The following is a 21,848-nucleotide window of genomic DNA, read 5'->3' as shown; positions in this document are numbered from 1 at the left end:
ACCTCGTTATCCCTAGCCTGATTCTTGCTTGCATATTTATACCTGCCTCTGGAAATTTCCATTACATGCATCTGATGAAGTGGCTATTCACCCACAAAAGCTTATGCTCCGATACGTCTGTTAGTCTATAAGGTGCCACAGGACTCTTTGCCGTTTTTACAGATCCAGACTAACATGGCTACCCTTCTGATACTTGAATGGTAAAAGTGTGTTTTGAGGCAGGATTTGTGGGCAGAGGTTTGTCACACAGGTATAACTGCACTGAGTTTAATTTGCATTAATCTGGATTTAATCCTATGTAAATACGGGCTGGTCTACAAACAAGCTTGCATCAGTTTGCAATCTAGTTATTTCAGTGCAAGTTTGTGTGTAGACCAGCCCTTACAAAAGAATCTGATCCTGATCATTTAATTAGTTTAGTTAATGTCCATCAATAAATTGGAGGTGAGGAAAGATCGAGCTCAGAAACCATGTTCTTTCTCCCCCTTTTCTTCCCAGACACTAGAAACAATGCTGAGAAGGAGAACAACTTGAAAGAACTAATAAAAGAGCTGCCTGATGCCAACTATTGCCTGCTGAAGTACCTGTGCCGGTTCTTGACCCGAGTAGCTGAGCATCACACGGCAAACAGAATGAACATTTTCAATTTGGCCACCGTTTTTGGACCAACTTGTTTTCAGTAAGTTCATGGGGGTTTTTTTTTTCTTCCCCTTTCTTTCACTTCAGCTGAGCACGTTTTGAAGCAGGTGGCAAGAGACGCAGCTCAGAATTCCTCACCATTTCAGTTGATCTTATAAATTCCCTGAACAATGGATGCAGGCTTTAGAGGTAACATTTGGGGTTTGGTTGTCCTTTCGGGGCATGAGGAGGGAGTTTGTTGGCATTTTGAAACACTTTTTTTAAGCAGTTTGTTAGGTGGTGTAGACAGGAGAAAAATGGAGCAGAAAATCCCCCAAATTTGTAGAAGGAAGAAAGTTGCATCTACACAGCTTTCTTCCTTTTCTGCCACACGCCAGGGTGGCTTCTCTGCACAACATCTAGAGAGGGGGCAGTTAGGGAAGAGAGCATCACAGGGCAGCTGCTGGATGCTGCCTGCTCCATGCTTCCAGGTAGTGAGACATGCAAATCCTCTTGATTCAGGAGTGTGTGATCCAGATCCAATGGCACTGTGGCGCTGACAGGAGCTGTGCTCCTAGAGGACCCAGAGACCTATCTGGAGGGGATGGGACTCTGCAGAGAAAGAGGGAGTGGGATTTGACACTAGATTCACTGGTTCTACTGACTGCTTCCTTCTGGTCCAGACTCCTCCTCCTCCTTTCTGGAGGCAAGGATGTAATGGACTCCTCCAGTGCTAATGTGAAGTTTGGAGTTCATTGTGATGGAGTTTCAGATAGTAGGGCCCTGCGCAGAGATGCAGAGTTTCTTCCTACTCACTTGTTTTTACAGCCATTAACCTCCATGCTTCAAAATCCCAGGTGGTTGTTGAAGTAATGATTATTTTAGATAACCTCACTGCATTAAGTGATGAGTATTCTAGTAGTCCGTGCTACCAGAAGTGTCAAATTATTGTCGTTTGAAACTTTAACCAGCCTGTTGGTGGTGGGGACATGGTGTTTTTGGTTTCCTTTGAGGTTGAAGAGTCCATAAATAAACCTGAAAATTACAGATAATAATATTGTAAATTTTATTGTGTTGTTAGTCTCCATCACTGGAATCAGAAAAAACAAACTCAGTACCACAGGATTGCAAAGATTGGTGTATACAGAGTCACATATGTAGGTCACCGTTAAAAAGCCAACATTTACCAGCTGTTACACCCCGGGGTAGAAATGGTCATGAATTCATAGAATCATAGAATATCAGGGTTGGAAGGGACCCCAGAAGGTCATCTAGTCCAACCCCCTAATTGTGTGACTGAAGATTTGCATTGGAAAATGCTGCTTTGTTGAAACCAAAACTTTTCCTGGAAATGGGCAAGTTTTGATGAAATTTTCGTTGGGGAAAGTTTCTGAGGTCCAGGATGGAATTTCTGGTTGAACACAAGAATAGTTAAATGCCCAGGGGCCCGGGCATTTGCCTGGGTTATGAGAGACCTAGTTTCAAGTGTCTGTCTTGAAACACCAGCCTGTTGGCTAGTTTGGGTTGGGTGTGTCTTTGGTTTTGTTTGGTTTTTTTTTTTTTTTTTTTGGTTTAAAAAAAATGTTGAAAGGTCTTGGTTTTTTCCTTGATGTGCAATGGGGGAAACATCTGAAATCTCAAAGCTTCGCAGGACAGGAAGGCTGCTGCCACCCAGCACCAGAAATGGGTGTCACAGCAGCTATGCAGGGCATTAAATATTAAAAAATATGTTCTTGGGCTTCTTTTTGTCCTTGGAATCTGTGGTCTTGCTCATCAGTGAGTAAGCAGAGAAGTTAATTTTTTACCAAAGCAGAACAAAACGCTTTACAAGAAGAAAGTGAAATTCTGCATTGTAGCCTCCAACTCCTCATTCATTTTCTTAATGAATGACTCTCAAGATGACGTTTCTGTCCAACAGAGCTAGGTGGAATGATGTATTTTGATGAGAAGGGAAGGAAAAGGTGGCACGACCCACAGGTGGAAATGGAAAACTTCCAAAGAAAAGCAGATCAGTGGATTTCAAACCTAAGTATTTGGTACGCTCGAGCTGAGGCTGTGCCTGGACACAGGCAGACGGGGATGCCTTTGGGCTCATGTAGGTTAGATTTATTTTGCCTAAAATTCTCCATCATTGCTGCCAGCTACACCATGATAGCAATGGGGAGTGCTAGCATAGATGGTAGCCTGGTAGCTGCTGGCGTTTTAGACCTGCTCTGACAGGGTTGAAGGACCGGGTGGTTACAGTGCTGCTGTCTGGTCTGTACTAGAGCTCTGTCACTGTTGTTGGCAATGGTCAGAATCTAGAGACAAAGGAAAAGTGAGTGTTGATGCCCAGGAAAGTGAAGTGCCAGGATTCTGTGTGTTTCCACCTTTTTAGTCACTATTTCTCAAGTGAAAAAAAGAAAAGATCAAAATACCAGGTCAGTGTAGTTCTCCACACAGAAAAGATAAAGCCCCTATGCCTAGTTACTGTTGTTTTAAGGTCGCAGTGACTGAGAAGGTCGTGGGGCTGATCTGTATTCATTTACAAATACTGTATGTTACCCAGTGTTGGGGATGGTAGCAGTATGACTGTACTGGGTTAGTAGAATGTTTTATACGTATGCTGGTTTAGTTTAATAGCAGGCCTGATAGGAAACTAACAGGAAGGCAACACAATGGTCCCAGATGAGCAGCCTCCTGCCTGAGCTATTAACTGGGAAGTACTAGCAGAGTAATAAGCCTTGTTTTGCCACGGCTGGGATCCAAACACTCAGAAGGACACTAAACAGTTCAATAGTCCCTCTCTTGGGCAGGGGAGTCATTGTCAGGAAACTGTCCCTTGGAAACAAATTGATAAGAGACATGCTCCACTGGAGGGTCTGAAGAATCAAAACCTCCCTGGCCCCCTGCCAAAGGGTGGTGAGGCTTGGATAAGACAGGCACGCCTATAAACGTGTTGGTCTTTATGCTTTGTTCCAGCTGCTAAAATTAAACAATACTCTGGTTTAAGAAAAATGTCTGGTATTCACCACTGATGGTAATCTCCCAAAGGGAAGACATGCAGGTGCCGGTCCCCGTTGGCTTATTTTTCTTCTTAGCTTTTGACAGTTGGCTGCTATATCTTTACAAGATCGAGACATGTCAGAGAGAAGAGATGTAGATTCTTATTCTAATAAGTCCACATTTATTTTCAACCCAAGAAAATTCTTTTAAACATATCATCAGACCCATTCTTCTAGCAGCATGGTGTCATTGAAGGAACGGTCCTCAGTTGTTCAGGGATCTGCTGGTAATAGGTAATTATACGCTATAGTGAGGAGAGAGAGAGGCTTTAAACCATGAGCAATAATTCAGATTTCTTCAGCCCAGTTTTCTGGTTGTGTAAGTGCGTGAAACTGCAACTCAGTGGTATGACATCCTGTTCAGCTCTCCTGGCTAGCATGGAAGGGGAATGTAGGACCAAGGCTCTGTCCTCACGCTGCTCTTCCCTCCCTTCTTTGCATCCAGTACCAGAGGCGCCCAGATGTGTCCTGTTCTTGATCTCAGGAAGCGCTAAATGTCGGCTCATGGATGGTCACCTGTAAGGGATGCAGGATTCTCTGGCTAACAGTACACTGTGCGTCACCCCAGGGTTTCTGTCCTGAACAAACCTATCTCACTCTGAAGTAGATGAACAATATTGTTGGTTCTTTTCTCCCCCACAGAGAGGTTTGTGTTGAGAGGGAGAAGCTCATGTATCCAACTGTAAGTGTTGATATAAGTTGTCTAGTGATGCCGGTTACATTGCTTGGAAATAGTACAGGAAAATTTCCTTGTCTGATCTGTGGAGTGGAGCGTAGTTAGCAATTGGATATTTTCCTCTGAGACTTCCCTTCTTCTTTAGCTTAGCTTGCCCAATCATCTCCTGAGCTCCATACTCCTGATCAGGCCTCCCCTACTTGTGAGGGAGAGGGTTCGTGGAAGGTCTTCTACAGGGGCTGTGGTGCAGAGATGGAGCCGGGATGCAGCCGCACTCAGTGGCATTCTACTCTGCAAAGCCTTCTGACAACAGAGTCGATATTCATACCCAAGTGAGTGCTGCTGGAATGGTCCATGCCTGCATGCCAGTTAGAAAAGGGAATTTTGTGTAAGAACTGGGTGGGTGGTGAATGGTGGCATGCTCCTGTGGGGGTGAAGGGAGGGGAGAGGAGGAGCAGGCAGGAGCTGACCATGCATAGAGGTAGAGCATCTTGCCAACACAAGGATCTCTGGGGATTAGGAAATTCTTCCCTTCATGGGAGATGCATTAGACGGGAACTCCGTAGGTGAGCTTCTTGGAATCACCTAGATCCTTTGTACACCTCCAGTAGGTATTTCCACAGGAGGGTATGGTGTGGTCGCTCCAGTGTATGTCTGTTTTTATTTGGATAAGGCCATCCCACGTGCCATTGTGGAGCCAAGAAAAATATAATAAAAATGCAGGTTTCCTGCTCTCCCACAAGGCCTTGTCTGCAATCGGAAATTCCTCCGATTAAGCAGTTGATGGAGCTGTGCTGGGACTGACCCATAAGAGTAGACAAGGGCAAACCGAGTTTTGCAGTGATTGAGCTAATCAGGTTTTACCCCGATTATGAGAAGGGATAAACCTCCATGAGCCTGGTCTGTGCAAACCCTTGCATGCCTTTGTCTATGCTTAGGGGTCAGCATTGATGCAGCCATATCTATTGCTGAATAAGACTATTCCTGAGTGTGGGCAAAAGCGAAGCGTTGCAGACATGCTGATTTTTCCACTGAGAAGTGGAGCTGGAAGGAAGAGTTCAGTAAATCCTAACCACTAATTCCAATTCCAGTATAGTCCAAAGTGAAATATTTAGTAAGGGTGTCTTTTGAATTAGGATAATAAGGGATTTATTTTTGTAGCTCTGATTTGAATACTGTTGTTTGTAATACTCTCCTAGATCCTCACACATGTCTTCCATTTCTATCAATCCTACATTATAATTGGTACATTGCAGCAGCTGTTTGAAGTGGTGGGGATTTTCATGCCCAAACCCTTGACTTTTTCTTAATTTCTTCATGTAAAGACAGAGGCAAACTAGCAGCATGCTAGAAGTTCTAGCCCCCACAGGGCAAAAGACAAAATTGCGTTCTGACATGAACTAGGAGAATAGAAATAGCAATTAAAGCATGAAAAATTGCAAAACTGCCCCAAAGTTTATGCTGCTAAAAATTAACAAATACCAGAAATGTGATACTGGTGTGTAAATAATTATTAGGTCAATCATGAATATTTTTTGATGTTACTGCATGACAATTTCCCCCTCTCACTCCTCCTTTTCTGTTACAACATTAAAAGGCTGCCTGTTGACACATTTACAGTGCTCACTGACGACTGTTAATTTCCCAGTATTGATTAAGAGAGAGGTCAGTGAATGCTAAAGTGATTTCTGGTGGTGTCGATTAGTTGGTGATTGTTTCAGAACCTGTTCCTCGACTAACAATTTAAGGCCTTGATTGTTTTATGGATTATTTTACAGAAACATTTCCTTATTTGAGTTTGATTGCATGGTAAATGAGTCTAGAGTAATAGCTTTATAAAAAAAAAACCCACCCCATTAAATTGTTAAACAATGAACAAGGCTCCCAATGTCAGCAACATGGAGATCCATTTTTATTAGTAAATTAAATGCTGGCAAAAACACTCAGGCAGAACAATGTAATGTACTTGTTTGACTTCCTTTTCTCCTTTGGAACGCAGTTGCTGCATGTATTTGTGAACTGTCACAAATTGTTGCAAAGTGTTACAATCCAGTGTAAATGGTGCAGAGAGAACCTGTAGAAAGATGTGCCCAGCTGAAACAAAGAGAGAGACCTTGCACAACAAACTAATAATTTGTTTATAAAATAAAATGTAGCCAAGGGCAGCATCTAGCCTTGAATATCGGGGCTGGTGGTGGCCTAGTGTTCGTGTCATAGTCTACAAATTAATAACAATAAAACCTTGTAGTTATGTAGAACTTGGCATCTGGAAGGACATCCAAACAACTTTTCAAGCTGGATATAGGAATCTTTCTGTTCCTCAGTGGAGTTCATCTCTAGGATTGAATGTGACAGCTATTACTTTTAGTGCTCACAACCGACATAACAATTTTGGACAGGAAACAAAGAAAAATACTTCAGCTAGCTGAAACTGATGGAAGAATTTGTAGGCAGAGTGGGCCTGATCCAAACCCCACTTAAGCCAATGGGTGTCTTCCATTTGGTTCAGGCCCATTATGATATCGCTAATTGGAATATGGCTGAAATGGTGGGGCTAATGCTCCTGTTTCCATAGGATCCCAAAGAGCACATGTGGTCCTGACTGTAGTTTTATGTGTCACCTGAAAGACAGCCCAGTGCCCCTAACACCATGTTGGGACATTTCATGTGTCTCCCAACAATTCATTAAACAAAACATGACTTTTTAATTAACCACAGTGGCTTTCACTGGTTGTTGCTGCTGCTCTGATCAAAAATAAAGTGTCAAAGTGAATTGAGTTGGCACAGTATGAGGGATCCTTATTTTGGGGTGTTGTCTCCAGACTCCCGTCAACTGCAACTGATTGCCATAGAAAATGTCCCACATCTGAAAGGTGCGCTTACCATGGTTTATAAGCTGTATGCTCCTCCCCTGTAATTTTGAAAGGATAGATTTAGCCGTTAAAACTCCACCTTGTTTATAAGCGTCACAAAACATTTTGTAAACTCCATAGTCTGTGGAGTTTGTAAACTGTGTAAACCAAATAGCCTTATTCAAGGAGTTTGGAAGCTTGACAGATCACAGAGAAACATTTGTAAGCTCTTCAAACCAAACAGCTTCTATTCTGGAAACATAGCTCTTTAGGAAGGTGTAATTTTATACCTTCCTCTGCCAGCGCTGGTAAACTGTGGTCCTGTATAATTGTTTCTTGAAATCACAGCTAAAAAACATGTTTTTCTTTTATATCTTCTGATTTTTTTTTCTGCTTATTACTTTATTCTGCATTTGTATTACTTAAATCTGTAAATTGGTGATGAAGGTCTGTAGGAAAGCTCCTTTATGGAATGATGATGTGGTGGATCATCAGGAAAGACAAAGCAGCCACAGTGATGAAATTTAAAATAGTGCAAATTGTGAGTGCCTTTAAAAGCAGATGGATGCTATTTTAAAGCACAGTATTAAACGGCGTTGCTTTTTCTGCTTGCTGGATATTTGCCCTTTTGTGATGACAAAATAAGTTTAATTGCCTCAGGTGAAGGCTTCTTATTGTGATGGGCAAGAACATTTTTCTTTCTGATGTTGTTGTTGTTTTGCAGCTGGTTTCCATAAATAGGCATTGTGCCCTTTTCTCGTCCCTTGTGTCTTTCTTTTTTGTTGATGGTAGTGTGGTAGCTGGAGAACGCTTTCCAGAGGATGGTGATAATTCTTCAGAAGAATTTTGTACGTACATGGATTTTGACGCCTCTGGATTTTATAACCCATCTTACACATTTTATAACAGGGAATAGAGGAAATTTACACAGATCAAATGCACAACAAATATTGGCTGTTTTAGTCCAGTAGCTATTGGTTCACCCCTACAAAGGTATGCACATGTTTGGTTTCAGGAGGATTACTTGTGCTGAGTAATTTTTTCCGGATCTGGCCCTTTGAATATCTGAAATATTTCATATGGAGGATTACTGTGGGTTCTGAGTAACGGTCCCCCCCAACTGTGTCCTCTTAATCAAACCTATATGGTGTAGTACTTTGTGCAACTCTGTTTATGTATCTGCAACTAATAAATTTGCAGCCTACTTGAAACCCACTCACAGATGATCATGTGGGGCTGCACATGTAGCCTCCTGTCAAGAAAAAGCCATCCCTTTGAGTTTCTTTTCTTTTTTTAGTGAGACATGTTCTTTTGCTTGGGCAGGTAAATTTGGACATTGACAGATGCCCTGCTAGGAATAGGGTTGAAGTCATGGCCAAACAGTAGTTTGACTCGTAATCTCTTGGAACCAGGCTCTGGCGCATGAATGAAACTTTCAGAGAGGGTGCATATTCTCCTGTTTGCATGCACCTTTTGTTTTCTGTTCCCACCAATTCTCTTGCACTCCAAACCTGGCTATGGGGTTTTAGGCCAACAGTGAATTGCACCATTGCACAGACTGCACTTCTGCTTCACTTATTTGCCCTAGATAACTATTTCACCCACAGCTAAATCATTATACCCTCTTGTAGTCTGCCAGTGTACAAACGCCAGTGTGTGTGCATTTTAAGTACCGGTAAATTGTCTCTGATTTACTCTTAGAATCATAGAATATCAGGGTTGGAAGGGACCTCAGGAGGTCATCTAGTCCAACCCCCTGCTCAAAGCAGGATCAATCCCCAATTTTTGCCCCAGATCCCTAAATGGCCCCCTCAAGGATTGAACTCACAACCCTGGGTTTAGCAGGCCAATGCTCAAACCACTGAGCTATCCCTCCCCCTTGCATCACTGTGTCTGAAGAATGCGAGGAAAAGGAAGAAAAGGTGTGGAAATAGACCACAGTATAACTGTAATAGTACGCTATGAACCAAATGTGCTTTTCAACTTCTGTTTACTGTTTGGAAGAATAAAATCTCTGTGTGGTTTAAAAAAAAAAAAAAAAAAAACACCAAAATGGGATTTTAATATTTGTAATGGCTGAGACTTAGATTTGTTTTCCCCCTCTATAATGTGTCAAGTATTTCTTGGGATTCCAGCATGGAATATATTGATTCTGTGCAAGGGCTGTTTGCTGGGCATATTTGCTGTATGAAATCCAAGGATCCAAACTGTGCTTTTGGTTTATTGCTTAATTTGCAAAAGTTAAAAAAGCGACCTAAATTTCAACAGGGGTTATTCATTTGAATTGTACCTATTTTGGCTGCTGGTGACATGTAACGCATACAGACATAGCACACAGACTATTAGAATGAAAGTAGAGGGACTGAATCTTTAAAACTAGAATTGTTGTTTAACTTGCAGCATTGGCCCGAAGTGCCTTTCAGGCTCTCTTTGGTTCCATTTTGTCTCAGCCCCCACTGACCCTGCGCCTGCAATGAGCTCTACACACCTGGACTGTACATTTGGAGCCAGGGTATTCATTAAAAAATACACCTCAAAACACGCATACATAATTGCTGTAATAGTCACTATCACAAATTAAGCTTGGAATATAACTTCTGTAATGTACAGTGCTATTGACACTGGTTGAAACCTTTTTGAAGAACTTTCCCTTTGAGGTGAAACTCTGTAGGAGCTCACTCCAGATATTATTTTTTAATTTTGGGTTTGAAGAAAGCAATTTAAGCCATTTTTGAGCTACTGAAGAATGAAGGAAATATATTTTTTAACTAAAATATATAAATACCTTTTTTTTTTTTTTTTTTTTTTTTTTTTGCTGACTGGTAGCTCAAAATCACTTAGACAAAAAATTCAGATGTGGCACATACCTAGTCCTCAGTGAGGAATAGTTATTGTCAGCTGTGAAGGAAGAAAATTCTGAGTTTAAAAAAAAAATGACGAGTTGAAATATTTGCTTGTGAGCATGATGAGTAGGGAATTTCTAAGACTTTTGCAGAGCCTAAGGAAGCCTTGTTATAATGAAATCCAAACACTACAGACATGGGTTAGTTGATAAAATCACCCAGCCAAGAGTAAAATTCTGGTCCTACAGCTCCAAAACACAGGCCCTTACCTCTTGAGCTAAAAAGAAAAGTTATCAGGCAGTAGTGCAAGGCCACATATCCTGTGTGTGGGCCAGCATTAGAGCCAGGCCTACATATAAACATCATTATGTCACAGTCAGGCATGAGGAGATTTCTGAACATTTGTCCTGCCTTGCTAGGGGTTGGCCTGGAATTAATCTCTGGTGCTGCTTGGGAAGAAGTGGTGTTGATTTGTCCCTTGTATTCTCCACAAAGATGTGACCAAAGGGTATGATTTCCCTTCTCTTACTAGACCCAGTGCTAGTCAGGACTTTAGTACTGCCGCAGCTACAGCAGCTCACTCCTCTGGTCCCCAGTGATCATGTTCAGCAGAGTAGGAGTAGGCATTGTTTCAGCTCCCCATTGAAGGGCTCATCAGTGAGGTGTGAGGGGAGCTTCTGAAGCCACTCCTTCTCCGTGATGCTACTGGAGCATTCATTGGAATGGGCAGAGCTCACAGGGCAGGGATCTAAAGGACTCTGTTTCTGGACTGGTTGCAAAGTTGAACCGATGTGAGTAGGAGGAGAGGAGAAGTAGGAATAATTAATGTGAGTGGGGGGAGTTTTAGGGAGTCCCATTTGTTTCTTTTTCCCGTTCACAAAAATACCAAGTTTTTTGCATTTAATTTCCTTATTTCAATGCCATGTTAAGGCAGTAAACTGCAACATGGAAAATATCAGAAAATAAAAGAAGGTTCTCAAAAGAGTGTCAAATCATTCCTATTTCACATATCTATGTAATAGCTCTTTATTGTTAATTAGGCAGTTACAGTTACATTTTAATACACAGTTGGAGTAACGTGGAGGAGGTAATGTTACTCTGAGGGCCTTAACTTTTAATATTGTCTGACTTCTTTCCTGTATAAATGATTAAGTTGCCATAACATAGTTGTTGGCATCTAATTATTAGTTACAATACTATAATCCTGTAAGGTGCTAAGTGAGTTCTGGAAAAGCTGTTCTTGAGCAAAATGGGACTGAGTCAAAAACCCACTGAAGTCAGAGGAAAGATTCCCATGGACCTCGGTAGACTTTAGATCAGGCCCAGTGTTTGCCCTCTTTGGGGAGTTCCTATAGCACAAGAAGTTCTGACACAGAAACGGTATGGCCAGTCCTGTTGTAGACCATGGGTGAGAACAACGTAACCCGAGGCAAAGTCTGAAGATTTATCACTTCTAAAGCATTCCAGAGTTAGTTCTAATCCCCAGCAATCTAGCATTTTAGCATTATCATCTAAGTGGAGGTGTTAGTTTTTTGTTTATTTGTTTAAATTCTGTGAGTGGATTTATTGTTTGTGAGGGATGAATATTACTGGCTGGAGATTAAAGTTTGCACCTTATTGCTCACTCGTTGACCTGTAAGATGCCTGTTATTGTAGACCTGGGCTACTGCCTCTGACTACAGGCTGCCCCTTGTGTGTGGTTAGAACCCACTACCAGTGTAATTTTCACTCCTCACCTGATCCAAACTAGACAATCTAAGCCAGGGGTCTCAAACTCAATTTACCGTAGGGCCAATGCCAGTCCTCAAATCCTCCCAGCAGGCCAATAATGCCACTCATGCCACCCAGAACCCGCCCCCCCAAAACTCTGCCCCCCCCACTTGCCTAAGGCTCTGGGAGAGAGAGTAGGAGGTCTGGGGTAGGGAATTGGAGTGCAGGCTCCGGGAGGGAGTTTGGGTGCAGAAGGGGTGAGAGGTTGGGCTCTGGGAGGGAGTTTGGCTGGGGGAGGGGTCTGAGGTGCAGGCTCTGGGATGGAGTTTGGGTGCTGGGTGCAGGCTCTGGGGTGGGTCAGGGAGTGGGGGTGCAGGAGGAGGGGGTAGGGTTGCAGGCTCAAGGAGGGGGGAGGGGTGCAGGCTTGGGAAGGAGTTTGAGGGTGGGAGGGGGTGTGTGGGGAGGGGGTGCAGGCTCTGGGATAGGGTCGGGGGTGCGGCGCTTACCTGGGGCTCCAAGGCGGGGCGGGCCAGGGTGCCTTGGTGCGCTGCTGCCCCCAGACACCACCCCTGCAGCTTCCCATTGGCCGCACGGGCGCTCGGGGATGGGGCAGCGTGAGGAGGCACAGCCCTGCCCTGGCAGACACGTGGAGCGAGCAGGCAGACGCCACTCAGCTCCGCTGCGCTGCTGGGGCCCCGGGCCATTGTAAATCACCCGGGGGAGACACGCCTGGGGTGGCAGGTGGGGCCAAGGGAGGTGGGGCCCCAAAACTGCTGGAGCCCCACGGGCCACATTGGGGAGGTTTGTGGGCCGCAGAAGCCCTGCGAGTTTGAGACCCCTGATCTTGGCCTTAAAGGCAGTAATAAGGTTTTGTGGGGGGAAAAAACAATTCCTGAAAAGTAACTTTGTGGGGTTTGTTTGTTGCCTCTTACTGATCTCTAGGTTAAAAAGGCTCAGGTTACAAGTAAAGAAATGTTTACTTTTCTAATTTTCAGCTCTTCAGACTCACCCTGCAATCTGAGAGTCATGTTCTATTTCCATTATCTGCATCATCACCACTAAAAAGGTTCAAGGCCTCTGTTACAAGACAGGGCAAACGAGGCCCCTGGATACACCTGTGGTTGGACTTACAACTCTGTTGTTATTGCATGATGCCCTCAGTGATCTTTTGGTTGTGGCGCAGAAGTGCCAGTGATTGGATCTGTTGATGCATGAAAATGAAATAGATTTCAGCTCATTCTCTCTTAGCTCTATCAACTCTGAAGGAGGAGCAGGAGTAAAGTGCAGTAAAAACTTTATTTTTGTCACTATCATTGGCGGATATGACTCTGAATGCATGAAAGGAGCAAACAGATGCTGTTAAGAGTAGAACTGCATTGTAAAATTGTGTGTGTATGTAAATAAAATGTCTGGAATGTTGGTAGAGTGTTACTTCAGTGGATAGCTGAAGTAATGCGATAACCAATGAGAATGAAAATAATTGATCCAATAGAAATCTAGCACACTACTAGATTATCCTATGTCTAATATTAATAATTTGAATTATAAGTACTACTTCAAATTATTAATGTTAGACATAGGATAATAACACCAAAATTGCACCCAGTCATGTTCCTAAATAACATGAAAATATTTGCAGGTGTGACATTCCTCTGGTGTATTTTGTGGGCTATTACATATCTAGGATTATTTTGTATATTTTCCCCACTTGTTGAGTTTCTGTTGCACAACTGGGTTTCAGTGGTAATTATCATATGTCTGTTCTGTCACCTCACATCCTGTATATGAAATGAACTGGTGACTACTAAAGATTGCAACGCCGCTCATGGAGATGGTGTTACTGTGCTCGTGTAATGGGCCACTTACATCAGTGGGAGGCAAATTTAAGTGTAGACTCATGCACAACTAGGGCAATGCAAGGCAGCTTTTGTCAGCATCACTTAGTAGTGTAGACCAGGTCTAAAACCAATCAGAGAGATTGTGAAGCTGAAGGCTTAGGCCAACTCTAGGCCTACGTATCAACTGAGAGTCTCTCAGGCTTAACGCTGGTGGAACGTTATTCAATTTAAGTGATTAAAATCACAGTAAAATATGTAGTGTTTGGACTTTCCTAAATGCTGGTGAATGGATGACTTTAATACTCATGCTCATCTCTGTATTTCTCCTGTTAAGAGTAATATCTATACATGTATGTTGTATAACTCTCATATGTCTGGGACAGATTTCATGATAACAAGTCATTGCTGAGTTTTGGTACACCACTTAGAGGAGAGACGGGTCAGTTGATGCCCATTAAAAAGCAACATGTCCAGAGGGAACTCCTTGAGTCTCCGTACAATAGGTAGCAAACAGCTTACGGGACAACGAAGAAGGGGGAACTCCCACACAGGATGACTTCACCGAAGAATTACCTCATGGACTCCTCCCATCACCTTTTGCATCTGTGAGCAAGGGGGTCAGAACGGTCATATGGCAGGGGTTTGGGGTAAAAGCTGACTAGTGGAAGGAAACAAGATTCTTTTTACCAGACTGGATCCTAAGAGGCAACAACTTTGTCTGTCAGGTAAAGGACCCTTGGCTGCCATAGCTGGGATAAGCCTCAGAAGCTGAACCTATAAGACTGTTACTTTGATCAGAAGTTTTATAAAATAATAACCGAAGTTTGTCTTTGTCTGTCTGTCCAATATTCTTGTTCAACTGTGTCTTGCTACATTTTCATTTAAAATGAATAAAGTCTAGATAAGTTTATTACAGGTTCGGACTTAGTGTTGTCTTATTGGATAGGGAGATATGAGGAGGAACTGACCAATGGCATGTGTTTGGTCCTTCAGGAACAGAGGAACTTGGATTTTCTGTGATGATATGGTGAAAGGGGTCTGATATCACCTGGGTACATTTACTTGGTATCAAGAAGGACTGTGATTTTCAAAGGGACTGTTTAAATTTGATATTAAGGCTGGCAGAAGCAGAGGGAGTTATTAAGCAGTGTGGTTAACTTTCCTGTTGTTGAGCAGTCTGCTCTGACATGGAACCCAGTGTTGAGATAGCAAGGGGAGTGACAGAGACAGGGTGTTAAGCCTCTAATGTATGTGTGTGTGTGTGTTTATGTTGCACATTTAATAGCACTTTTGTGTATAGTCAGTTTAAGTGTTCCACCAGTATAGTCAGGTGGTCCCCTGTTGTTTGTGTGGATCTGTCGCATGGCAACAGGAGAGAGAAAACATTTAAAAAATAAGAAAATATGATTGTAAAACCACAAAAATTGTCAGAGGGATACAAGGGCAGGTGTCATGCTTGAAACTACTTTTTACTAAGTTTTATTTGTTTTTGTTTTTTAAATTGAGTAGATTACATGTTGCCCCTGTTCTTTGAAATGTTTGCAATTTTGGCACACTTTATAATGTCCACTTATAACTAGCTTAAGGGGTTATAAATGACTAATTGCTAATCAGTTAATTGATTTAACAACAATTGATTAGCCATGTATTGAGTCCAATGTGTTAACAAATTACTTTAACCATCTATGCAACATAGTGCTCATGTCTGTAGCATGCTTATAACCTCTATTTAGCGATTTCTAAATTATTTATAAATGTACCATATAATATAAGGTGTGACCACATTTTTAATAGCGGGTCAAAGTAATTGAGAACAAATGCAATAATTGTAACCAAGGCAAAGTTTGAATGTTTAGAACTTCTTTCATTGAAAGCCCATTCACAGGTAAAGGGAGTTTTTTCTATGTACCAGCAAGAGTATCTATTACAATATGATGGCTATTTCCAAGAACACTGGTATTTTGAGTCCTTCTAATGCTCTGCTTGATGTTTCATCCAATTTTGCAGCGTGCCTTCTGGATTTGAAGGTATGAAGGAACAGGAAATCTGCAACAAAATAATGGCCAAAATGCTGGAAAACTATAATACCTTGTTTGAGCCGGAGCACACAAAGAAGGATGATGAAAATCATGCATGTGAAGAGCTAGCAAGAATTATTTTAGTGAAAGTGAGTACCTGTAATATTGCCCTTTCAGTTTTGATGCAATGCTGTGATACAGGTGAGACCATGCAGGGTGCAGTGTAGAATTCTTCACAAGCTGGATGGGAGGCATTGATACTGGTATAATACATTTCTCTGATATTGACCTTCATATGCTGCTACCACTATTTCACTCTTCTAATGACTCTGTCCTTTAGCAGGTCATTTTTCTACTGCCATTTGCCTTTTGATGCCCTGGGAGTTTATTCTATTTAACAAGTTTATTCTCTATTAAATTTAACATAGCGAGTGCCTATGATTAAACAGGAAACATCTCTAATAATTTCATTTAGTTAAAATAAAAAGGTGGATCTAAGAGTGGTGGGGTGGAGGGGGTGACGGAGGTCCGTGTCCAAGACAAGCGAGTATAATGCCCAGGGGCCACCTTGGCAAAGGTTCAGTCATGCACCGACCTAAAACATCATAGTCCCTCACCATTAACTTGCAGTAAAGAAAGTATCACCTTCCTGGAAAGACCTGTACTTCTGGAAGCAATTAATTGTAGACCTGTGGCTAATGTTTGGTGTTATTCACAGTCGATTTGGTATGATCTAACCAAACACTCGGGCAAAAAGAATAAGAGCAACCTGTTTACTCAAAGCTGCATAACTACTTAATGGGCCCTTTGACGGTGTGTGTTCTGCCATTCCTGAAAGTCACCTTCCTTGTATCCTGGCAAGTGTCCCTAAACCTGCTGATTGTGTAATAAATTCTAGATGGCGCAGTGGAACTTAAAAAAGGAATGATAATAAATTAGTTCAGTATGCAGGAGAAAGTCAATGAGGTTCCAGATTACAAAAACTCATGCATCAGCAGAAGGTAGCAGCACATTGCTCCCTGTCACAAAAATACAATTACTTTACAGATTTATTGACTTGCTCCGGGTCACACAGTCCAGCAACTTGCATGTGGTTTGTGTGCAAAGTCAATTCTTCTTGCAAAGCTATTGAATAATTCCCATCTACCATTGGCTAGTGGGAGATTTACAATAATTGCAGTTTTCAGAGTAACAGCCGTGTTAGTCTGTATTCGCAAAAAGAAAAGGAGGACTTGTGGCACCTTAGAGACTAACCAATTTATTAGAGCATAAGCTTTCGTGAGCTACAGCTCACTTCCTCAGATGCATATCGTGGAAACTGCAGCAGGCTTTATATATACACAGAGAATATGAAACAATACCTATTCCCACCCCACTGTGTGTTTGCACAAGTGAAGAGTTTTTGGTCCAAATTCTGATCCGATTTACACCCTCATGCAATCCCGTTAAACTCTGATGTTGCATGGGGTATGAACCAAAACACAATCTGGTGCAGCAAGCATTGGCTACAATTTGAAAATGCAGGTATGCCAGAGCCTTCCAGCTCCTCTTTGCCGGGTCCAGTTGGTTCATCCTAGGGTGCCAGTCTCAGTGGCCTCCCAACCCTCATTCCACATGGAGAAGAGCAGCAGCTGGGCGGAGCCTTTGCAGCCTCCTGACATCATCATTTCCTGGACTGTGAAATCTGGACATGGGGTATTTCCATCCCGTTCATCATTATCTGTATTGCCATTGGTTGTACTACCCTTGCATCCAACTCCCTCTCCTGCCATTGCAGTCCTGCAGGTGCCCAGCCTCACCTTCCCAGTCCACAGTGCCCATCTCTCCCCTTCCCAGCCTCTTCGCTTCTCCTTCTTTCTTCCCTTCATCCCACAATTCCTGTCCTTATACTTTAACCCCAACTTGTCCTTCTGCCCCCAATCCAAATTTAAATTTATATAGTAAAAATAAAATAAATGTTGTAAAATAACCACTTTGTGCTATCAGGCCCTGGTCTCTCCTACCCCTGATCATTGTGTCTGTATGTTATATATTTTCCTCCACCCTTTTTGGTGTATTTTTAGCCTTGTTTCCTCCTAGGTGTGTGCTGCGACACTAGGGTACTGGGACACGATTCTGTGGGAATCCTTTATTTTGAAACGCTACATGAAGAGACCAGGGGATGGGAACAGAGGGGTAAATAGGTGAAGAAAATGAATTAAAAAATGTTTCTCCAGCACTGGTTTAGACTTTTAAAAACATCAGTGTTGGCACAGAAAGATTCCTGATGCAGAGCTGGGGGCAAGCGCCAAGGGCCTTGGACAAAGGCCTTTTGTATTTTTGTATGGTTCTGTGCCTCTATTTTGTTGCTGAAAGGTGGCGTGGAAATCAGGAACCTTCTTTTAGACAGAGCCTTAGTATAGATTTTTTTTTTCTTTTCTTTTTCTTCCCCGTATCTTCTCTGTCTTCCATGAGTGCATTTCAGACACGTGATTGCCAGCTGTCCTCACATCCTGCATATGTAATGCTCTACTTTTAGAACAGGCACCAGGCCTATTCTAGGTATTTGGTGATAAAACATGATACAAGGGGATTATGGCTTTTGCCATCGCTTCCCACTTTGGGACTGTAGCATCTTCCCTTGAACTCCGTTATGCTCATCACCTTCTTGACCTCACGTGACACATGACGCCCTGTGGCCTGGATATCTTAAGATCTGCCCAAACTACAAATAAAACCTTTTGCTTCCTTAAAGGAAGGGAATATGCTCTTTTTAAAACTAAAAATGTGGATCAGTCGACCAAGGCCATGCAAAAATCACAGGTGGTTTTTGAGTTGCATTTTGAAAAAACTCTTGAATGCAAAAACCATGCAAGATGCAAAGCATTTAAAACTCAGCACCTCGTAGTTTTATTATTGTACAAAGTGCAAGAGTTTTGAAAAATTCAGTGTTTTGGAGGAAACCAAAAGTAAATAGCTTTATGAGAAGGAAAAAAGAGAAGTGACTCCACAATGCTATAACAATGTAAAATATCAAAGGCGAGATTGTGACTCTTGCTGTGTGCCTGCACAGGGCCGGGGGGGCCTAGTGAGCATCTTCATCCCTGCATGTGTTTCACCTCTCTCACAGATGGGCAAGGGTGGGGACAGGACATTGGCTCCACTCCCCTACGTGCTCAGCTGCCGTGCACAGGAATATAAGATGTGCCAAGGAAAGGGTTGGCTTTCCCCATGGATCAGTAGGGAAGCAGGGACTGAATGAAGACTTTCCAAGTTGCAGTTGAGTCCCTGCTTTGCTCGCTCCTGGGACAGTACAGCTGCATGCTGCCTGTTACTCAGGCCATATTGTAAGATTATAATCTCAAAGCAATGAAAAAATCATCAAGGCTGTTCCTTAATTTTCGGTACCCTTCAATGACCTTGAGAGAGTTTCTGGACCACTATCATATAGTGGCATAATTATCAAATTGGGGGTGACTCCTTTCTGTGGTATTTGCCAGCCTAAAGATAAGAGATAAACTAGTAGAGTAGATGCACATTAACAAAAGGGTTGTGTGTACAGATTAGATACCTATCTTGTGGTGCATACCTCTGATTTACAAGAACCATAAAATAAGACCTCAGTGCACCCTCCTAATTTCGGCATTTATAGAGTAGTGTCACATCAGAACTTGGATTCCTTGACCATCCATCCAGGAAAGGGGACAGCATAACTGGACTGCTGTGTCTGAATTGCACTGTGGGTGTATGTGTGCTAAAAGAAAATGTTACTCATGTTCTGCTTTGTAGCAGAATTCTCAGCGTGTTTAGATATGGTCTTGACTCAGTTTTGTGGCATTAAACTGAAAAATAACGTACATAATTAAAATATAAATCAATTCCCCATTTCATTATTGCAATTTATCACCTGACCTGTGAATAAACTTGTTTAAGAAACCTACCCAATAATAATGCTTCCTTCCATTTTTATGTAGTTCCTTTCATTCTAGAGGATCTCAAAGTGCTGTTCAAACTGCAATTATAGACAGTCCAATAATACAGTTAGCCATTGTTATGCAGCCACATCTGTGATGAAATGTGACAACTGATTAGCAGTGATCAATAATGCTAATTGTTATGAATCCCAACAGTTATGAATTGGAAGTGAAGAATGTCTTTATTCAGTTTGAACTGAGGAGGGAATCTAGGCAGGCAGAATATAATTACCCCAGTGAGTCTTGCCACATAACTACTTCTACAAAAAAAATATAGTGGGATTTTTAATTACCAGAAACCATCAAGACCTCAGCCTTACATTATATCTCAGGTGAAAGGTGACACTCCAGTAGCAGGGTGACTCTCAGCAACATGCTAAGGCCTTGGTTGAGTGCTGACTTGGATGGCACAGTGCAACCTGGCTCCCGGCCACGCAAAGTTTTTTCCTTTGGAGGTCTCCCACCCAAATATCTTTTTAGCAGAACACTTTAAATTTGTAATCACTGACCACCTGACAGCACAGAGATGAAAATGCCTGCACTGAAACACAATAGAACCTGCTCAAGCAGTGGGTTGAACAGGGCTTGATGCTGCTCCTCGTTTAGCTATAGGAGATGTGGCAAAGCCTTGGAACTGTCCTTTTCTTCCCTTTTTAGTGACAGAGCAGACAGCCCCTGTTTGTCTGGATGCAAAATACCAAGTAAACTCTGTTTATAAAATTACAAGTAATCTCTAGTTTCAGAGTAGCAGCCGTGTTAGTCTGTATTCGCAAAAAGAAAAGGAGGACTTGTGGCACCTTAGAGACTAACCAATTTATTTGAGCATAAGCTTTCATGAGCTACATTTCATATAGTTCATGCATCCGATGAGGAGGGGAAGTTAGTTAGGGGATTTGAAACTGTGGAGTGATATGAAAACTGATCTCCTGCCAGCTTTTTCTTTTTAGGTGGTCTGTAGTTTTCCCTTCACCCATTTCTACTATTCAGCTAAATGGTTCCACTTCACATAGGGATTAGCTGGCAAACCAGATTTCTGCACTTGGTGCTTTAAATCACAGCAGTGTTCTAGCAGACATGTGTGTGCTGCTAGCCCAGCATCATGTCCACTGTTGGTCTATGAATGCTTAGTTAGATTTTTGTGAGAGAACTATCCAGTGCAATTGTGTTTGGAAATGAAATCGTTTGGGGCCTGATCCTCAAGGTGCTGAGCACTCTGGGCCCAGTCCAGTGAGGCAAAATACTTAAGCATGTGCCTTACTTTAAGAGTATGAGTGATCCCATTGACTGCAATCTTAGCCACATGCTTAAATACTTAATTGGATCAGGCCAGAGGGCTCAGCCCCTTGCAGAATCAAGCATGTTATCTCCAGGTAGAACAATGAAGGTGGAGGTTCAAAAGTAGTTAGTGTTGGTCTAACTTTGCTCCCATTGAAGTCAGTGGTAAAACTCCATTTCCACTTTGTACTTTTGCAAACCCCACCCTGAGGTTACTGGACAGAAAACATCCTGCACACAGCAATTTTTAAAATAATAGTCTCCCTCCCTTTCCTCAGCCCTCTTCTCACAAGTATGTAAAACAGCCTAAGCACTTCTATGACAATGGCCAGAAAGAGTTTCCCAAAACTGTCCCCTTGGGTGGCTGGTGGTGAAGTCCCTCACTTCCTCCCTAATTTTAATCAACTGATCTTCCCCTTCACTCATCTCTGCTGAGATACTGGACATTATATATGTAACAAATACAAACAAGTTGTCCCTCCACTGGTCAGGAAAAGAAGGACCCATGCTCTAGTCCCAAATGTGTGTCTTCCCCTGGGAAGCTTTTGAAGTTCTGAACAGCTTCCTTCTAATTATGTCCAGTTTAATATTTTTCCATGCCATTCTAACATTGTACAAAGGCCAGAGTTTTCGAAAGGGCTCCGCATTGGCCTAACTCTTCTCCCATTGAAGTCCGTGGGAATTGATCCTGTTTGAAAATCCCACCTTAAGGCTATAGTAGCCCTGATGAACCTTGCAGGCTTCTTTTCTTTCTGTATTACCATATTTGGACAAGACAACAACCGGTCTCTCTCACCTGGCCTACAGAGCAATCAGCGTTTATGATAGCAGACTCAAATAAGAGAGCAGTGTGGAGAAAAGCACCTGTGAATATCTTTCTTTGGCTTTCTGGGTAATGTTTCCTTGTTTAGTGACTATTGTACTTCAGTGTTATCCACCAATGAGCAGATGGGCATATTTATAATAGGAGCAAAAAGTGATTAGCTAGGGTGACATTTTAAGATGAGAGCTGACAGGAAAT

The 21,848-nt window shown here is 42.3% G+C and overlaps 1 protein-coding gene across 2 annotated transcripts in view; it reads left to right on the top strand.

Moving 5' to 3' along the window:
• Positions 1-21,848, top strand: part of FAM13A (family with sequence similarity 13 member A) — a 187,625-nt gene that overhangs the window by 18,303 nt on the left and 147,474 nt on the right. The window contains exons 4-5 of one of the 2 annotated variants that reach the window (XM_084625336.1): positions 499-679; positions 15,589-15,748. The exons of the other annotated variant lie outside the window; for it this stretch is intronic. Of the exons in view, the coding sequence (XP_084481462.1) occupies positions 499-679; positions 15,589-15,748 (341 nt within the window). The remainder of the gene's footprint in view (positions 1-498; positions 680-15,588; positions 15,749-21,848) is intronic. 2 annotated transcript variants of the gene reach the window in all.

The sequence above is a fragment of the Lepidochelys olivacea genome, assembly GCF_965140295.1.
Source record: "Lepidochelys olivacea isolate rLepOli2 genome assembly, chromosome: 4".
Lineage (NCBI taxonomy): Eukaryota > Metazoa > Chordata > Testudines > Cheloniidae > Lepidochelys > Lepidochelys olivacea.
Note: the sequence above shows the minus strand (reverse complement) of the source record. Positions and strands in the feature narration are given on the sequence as shown.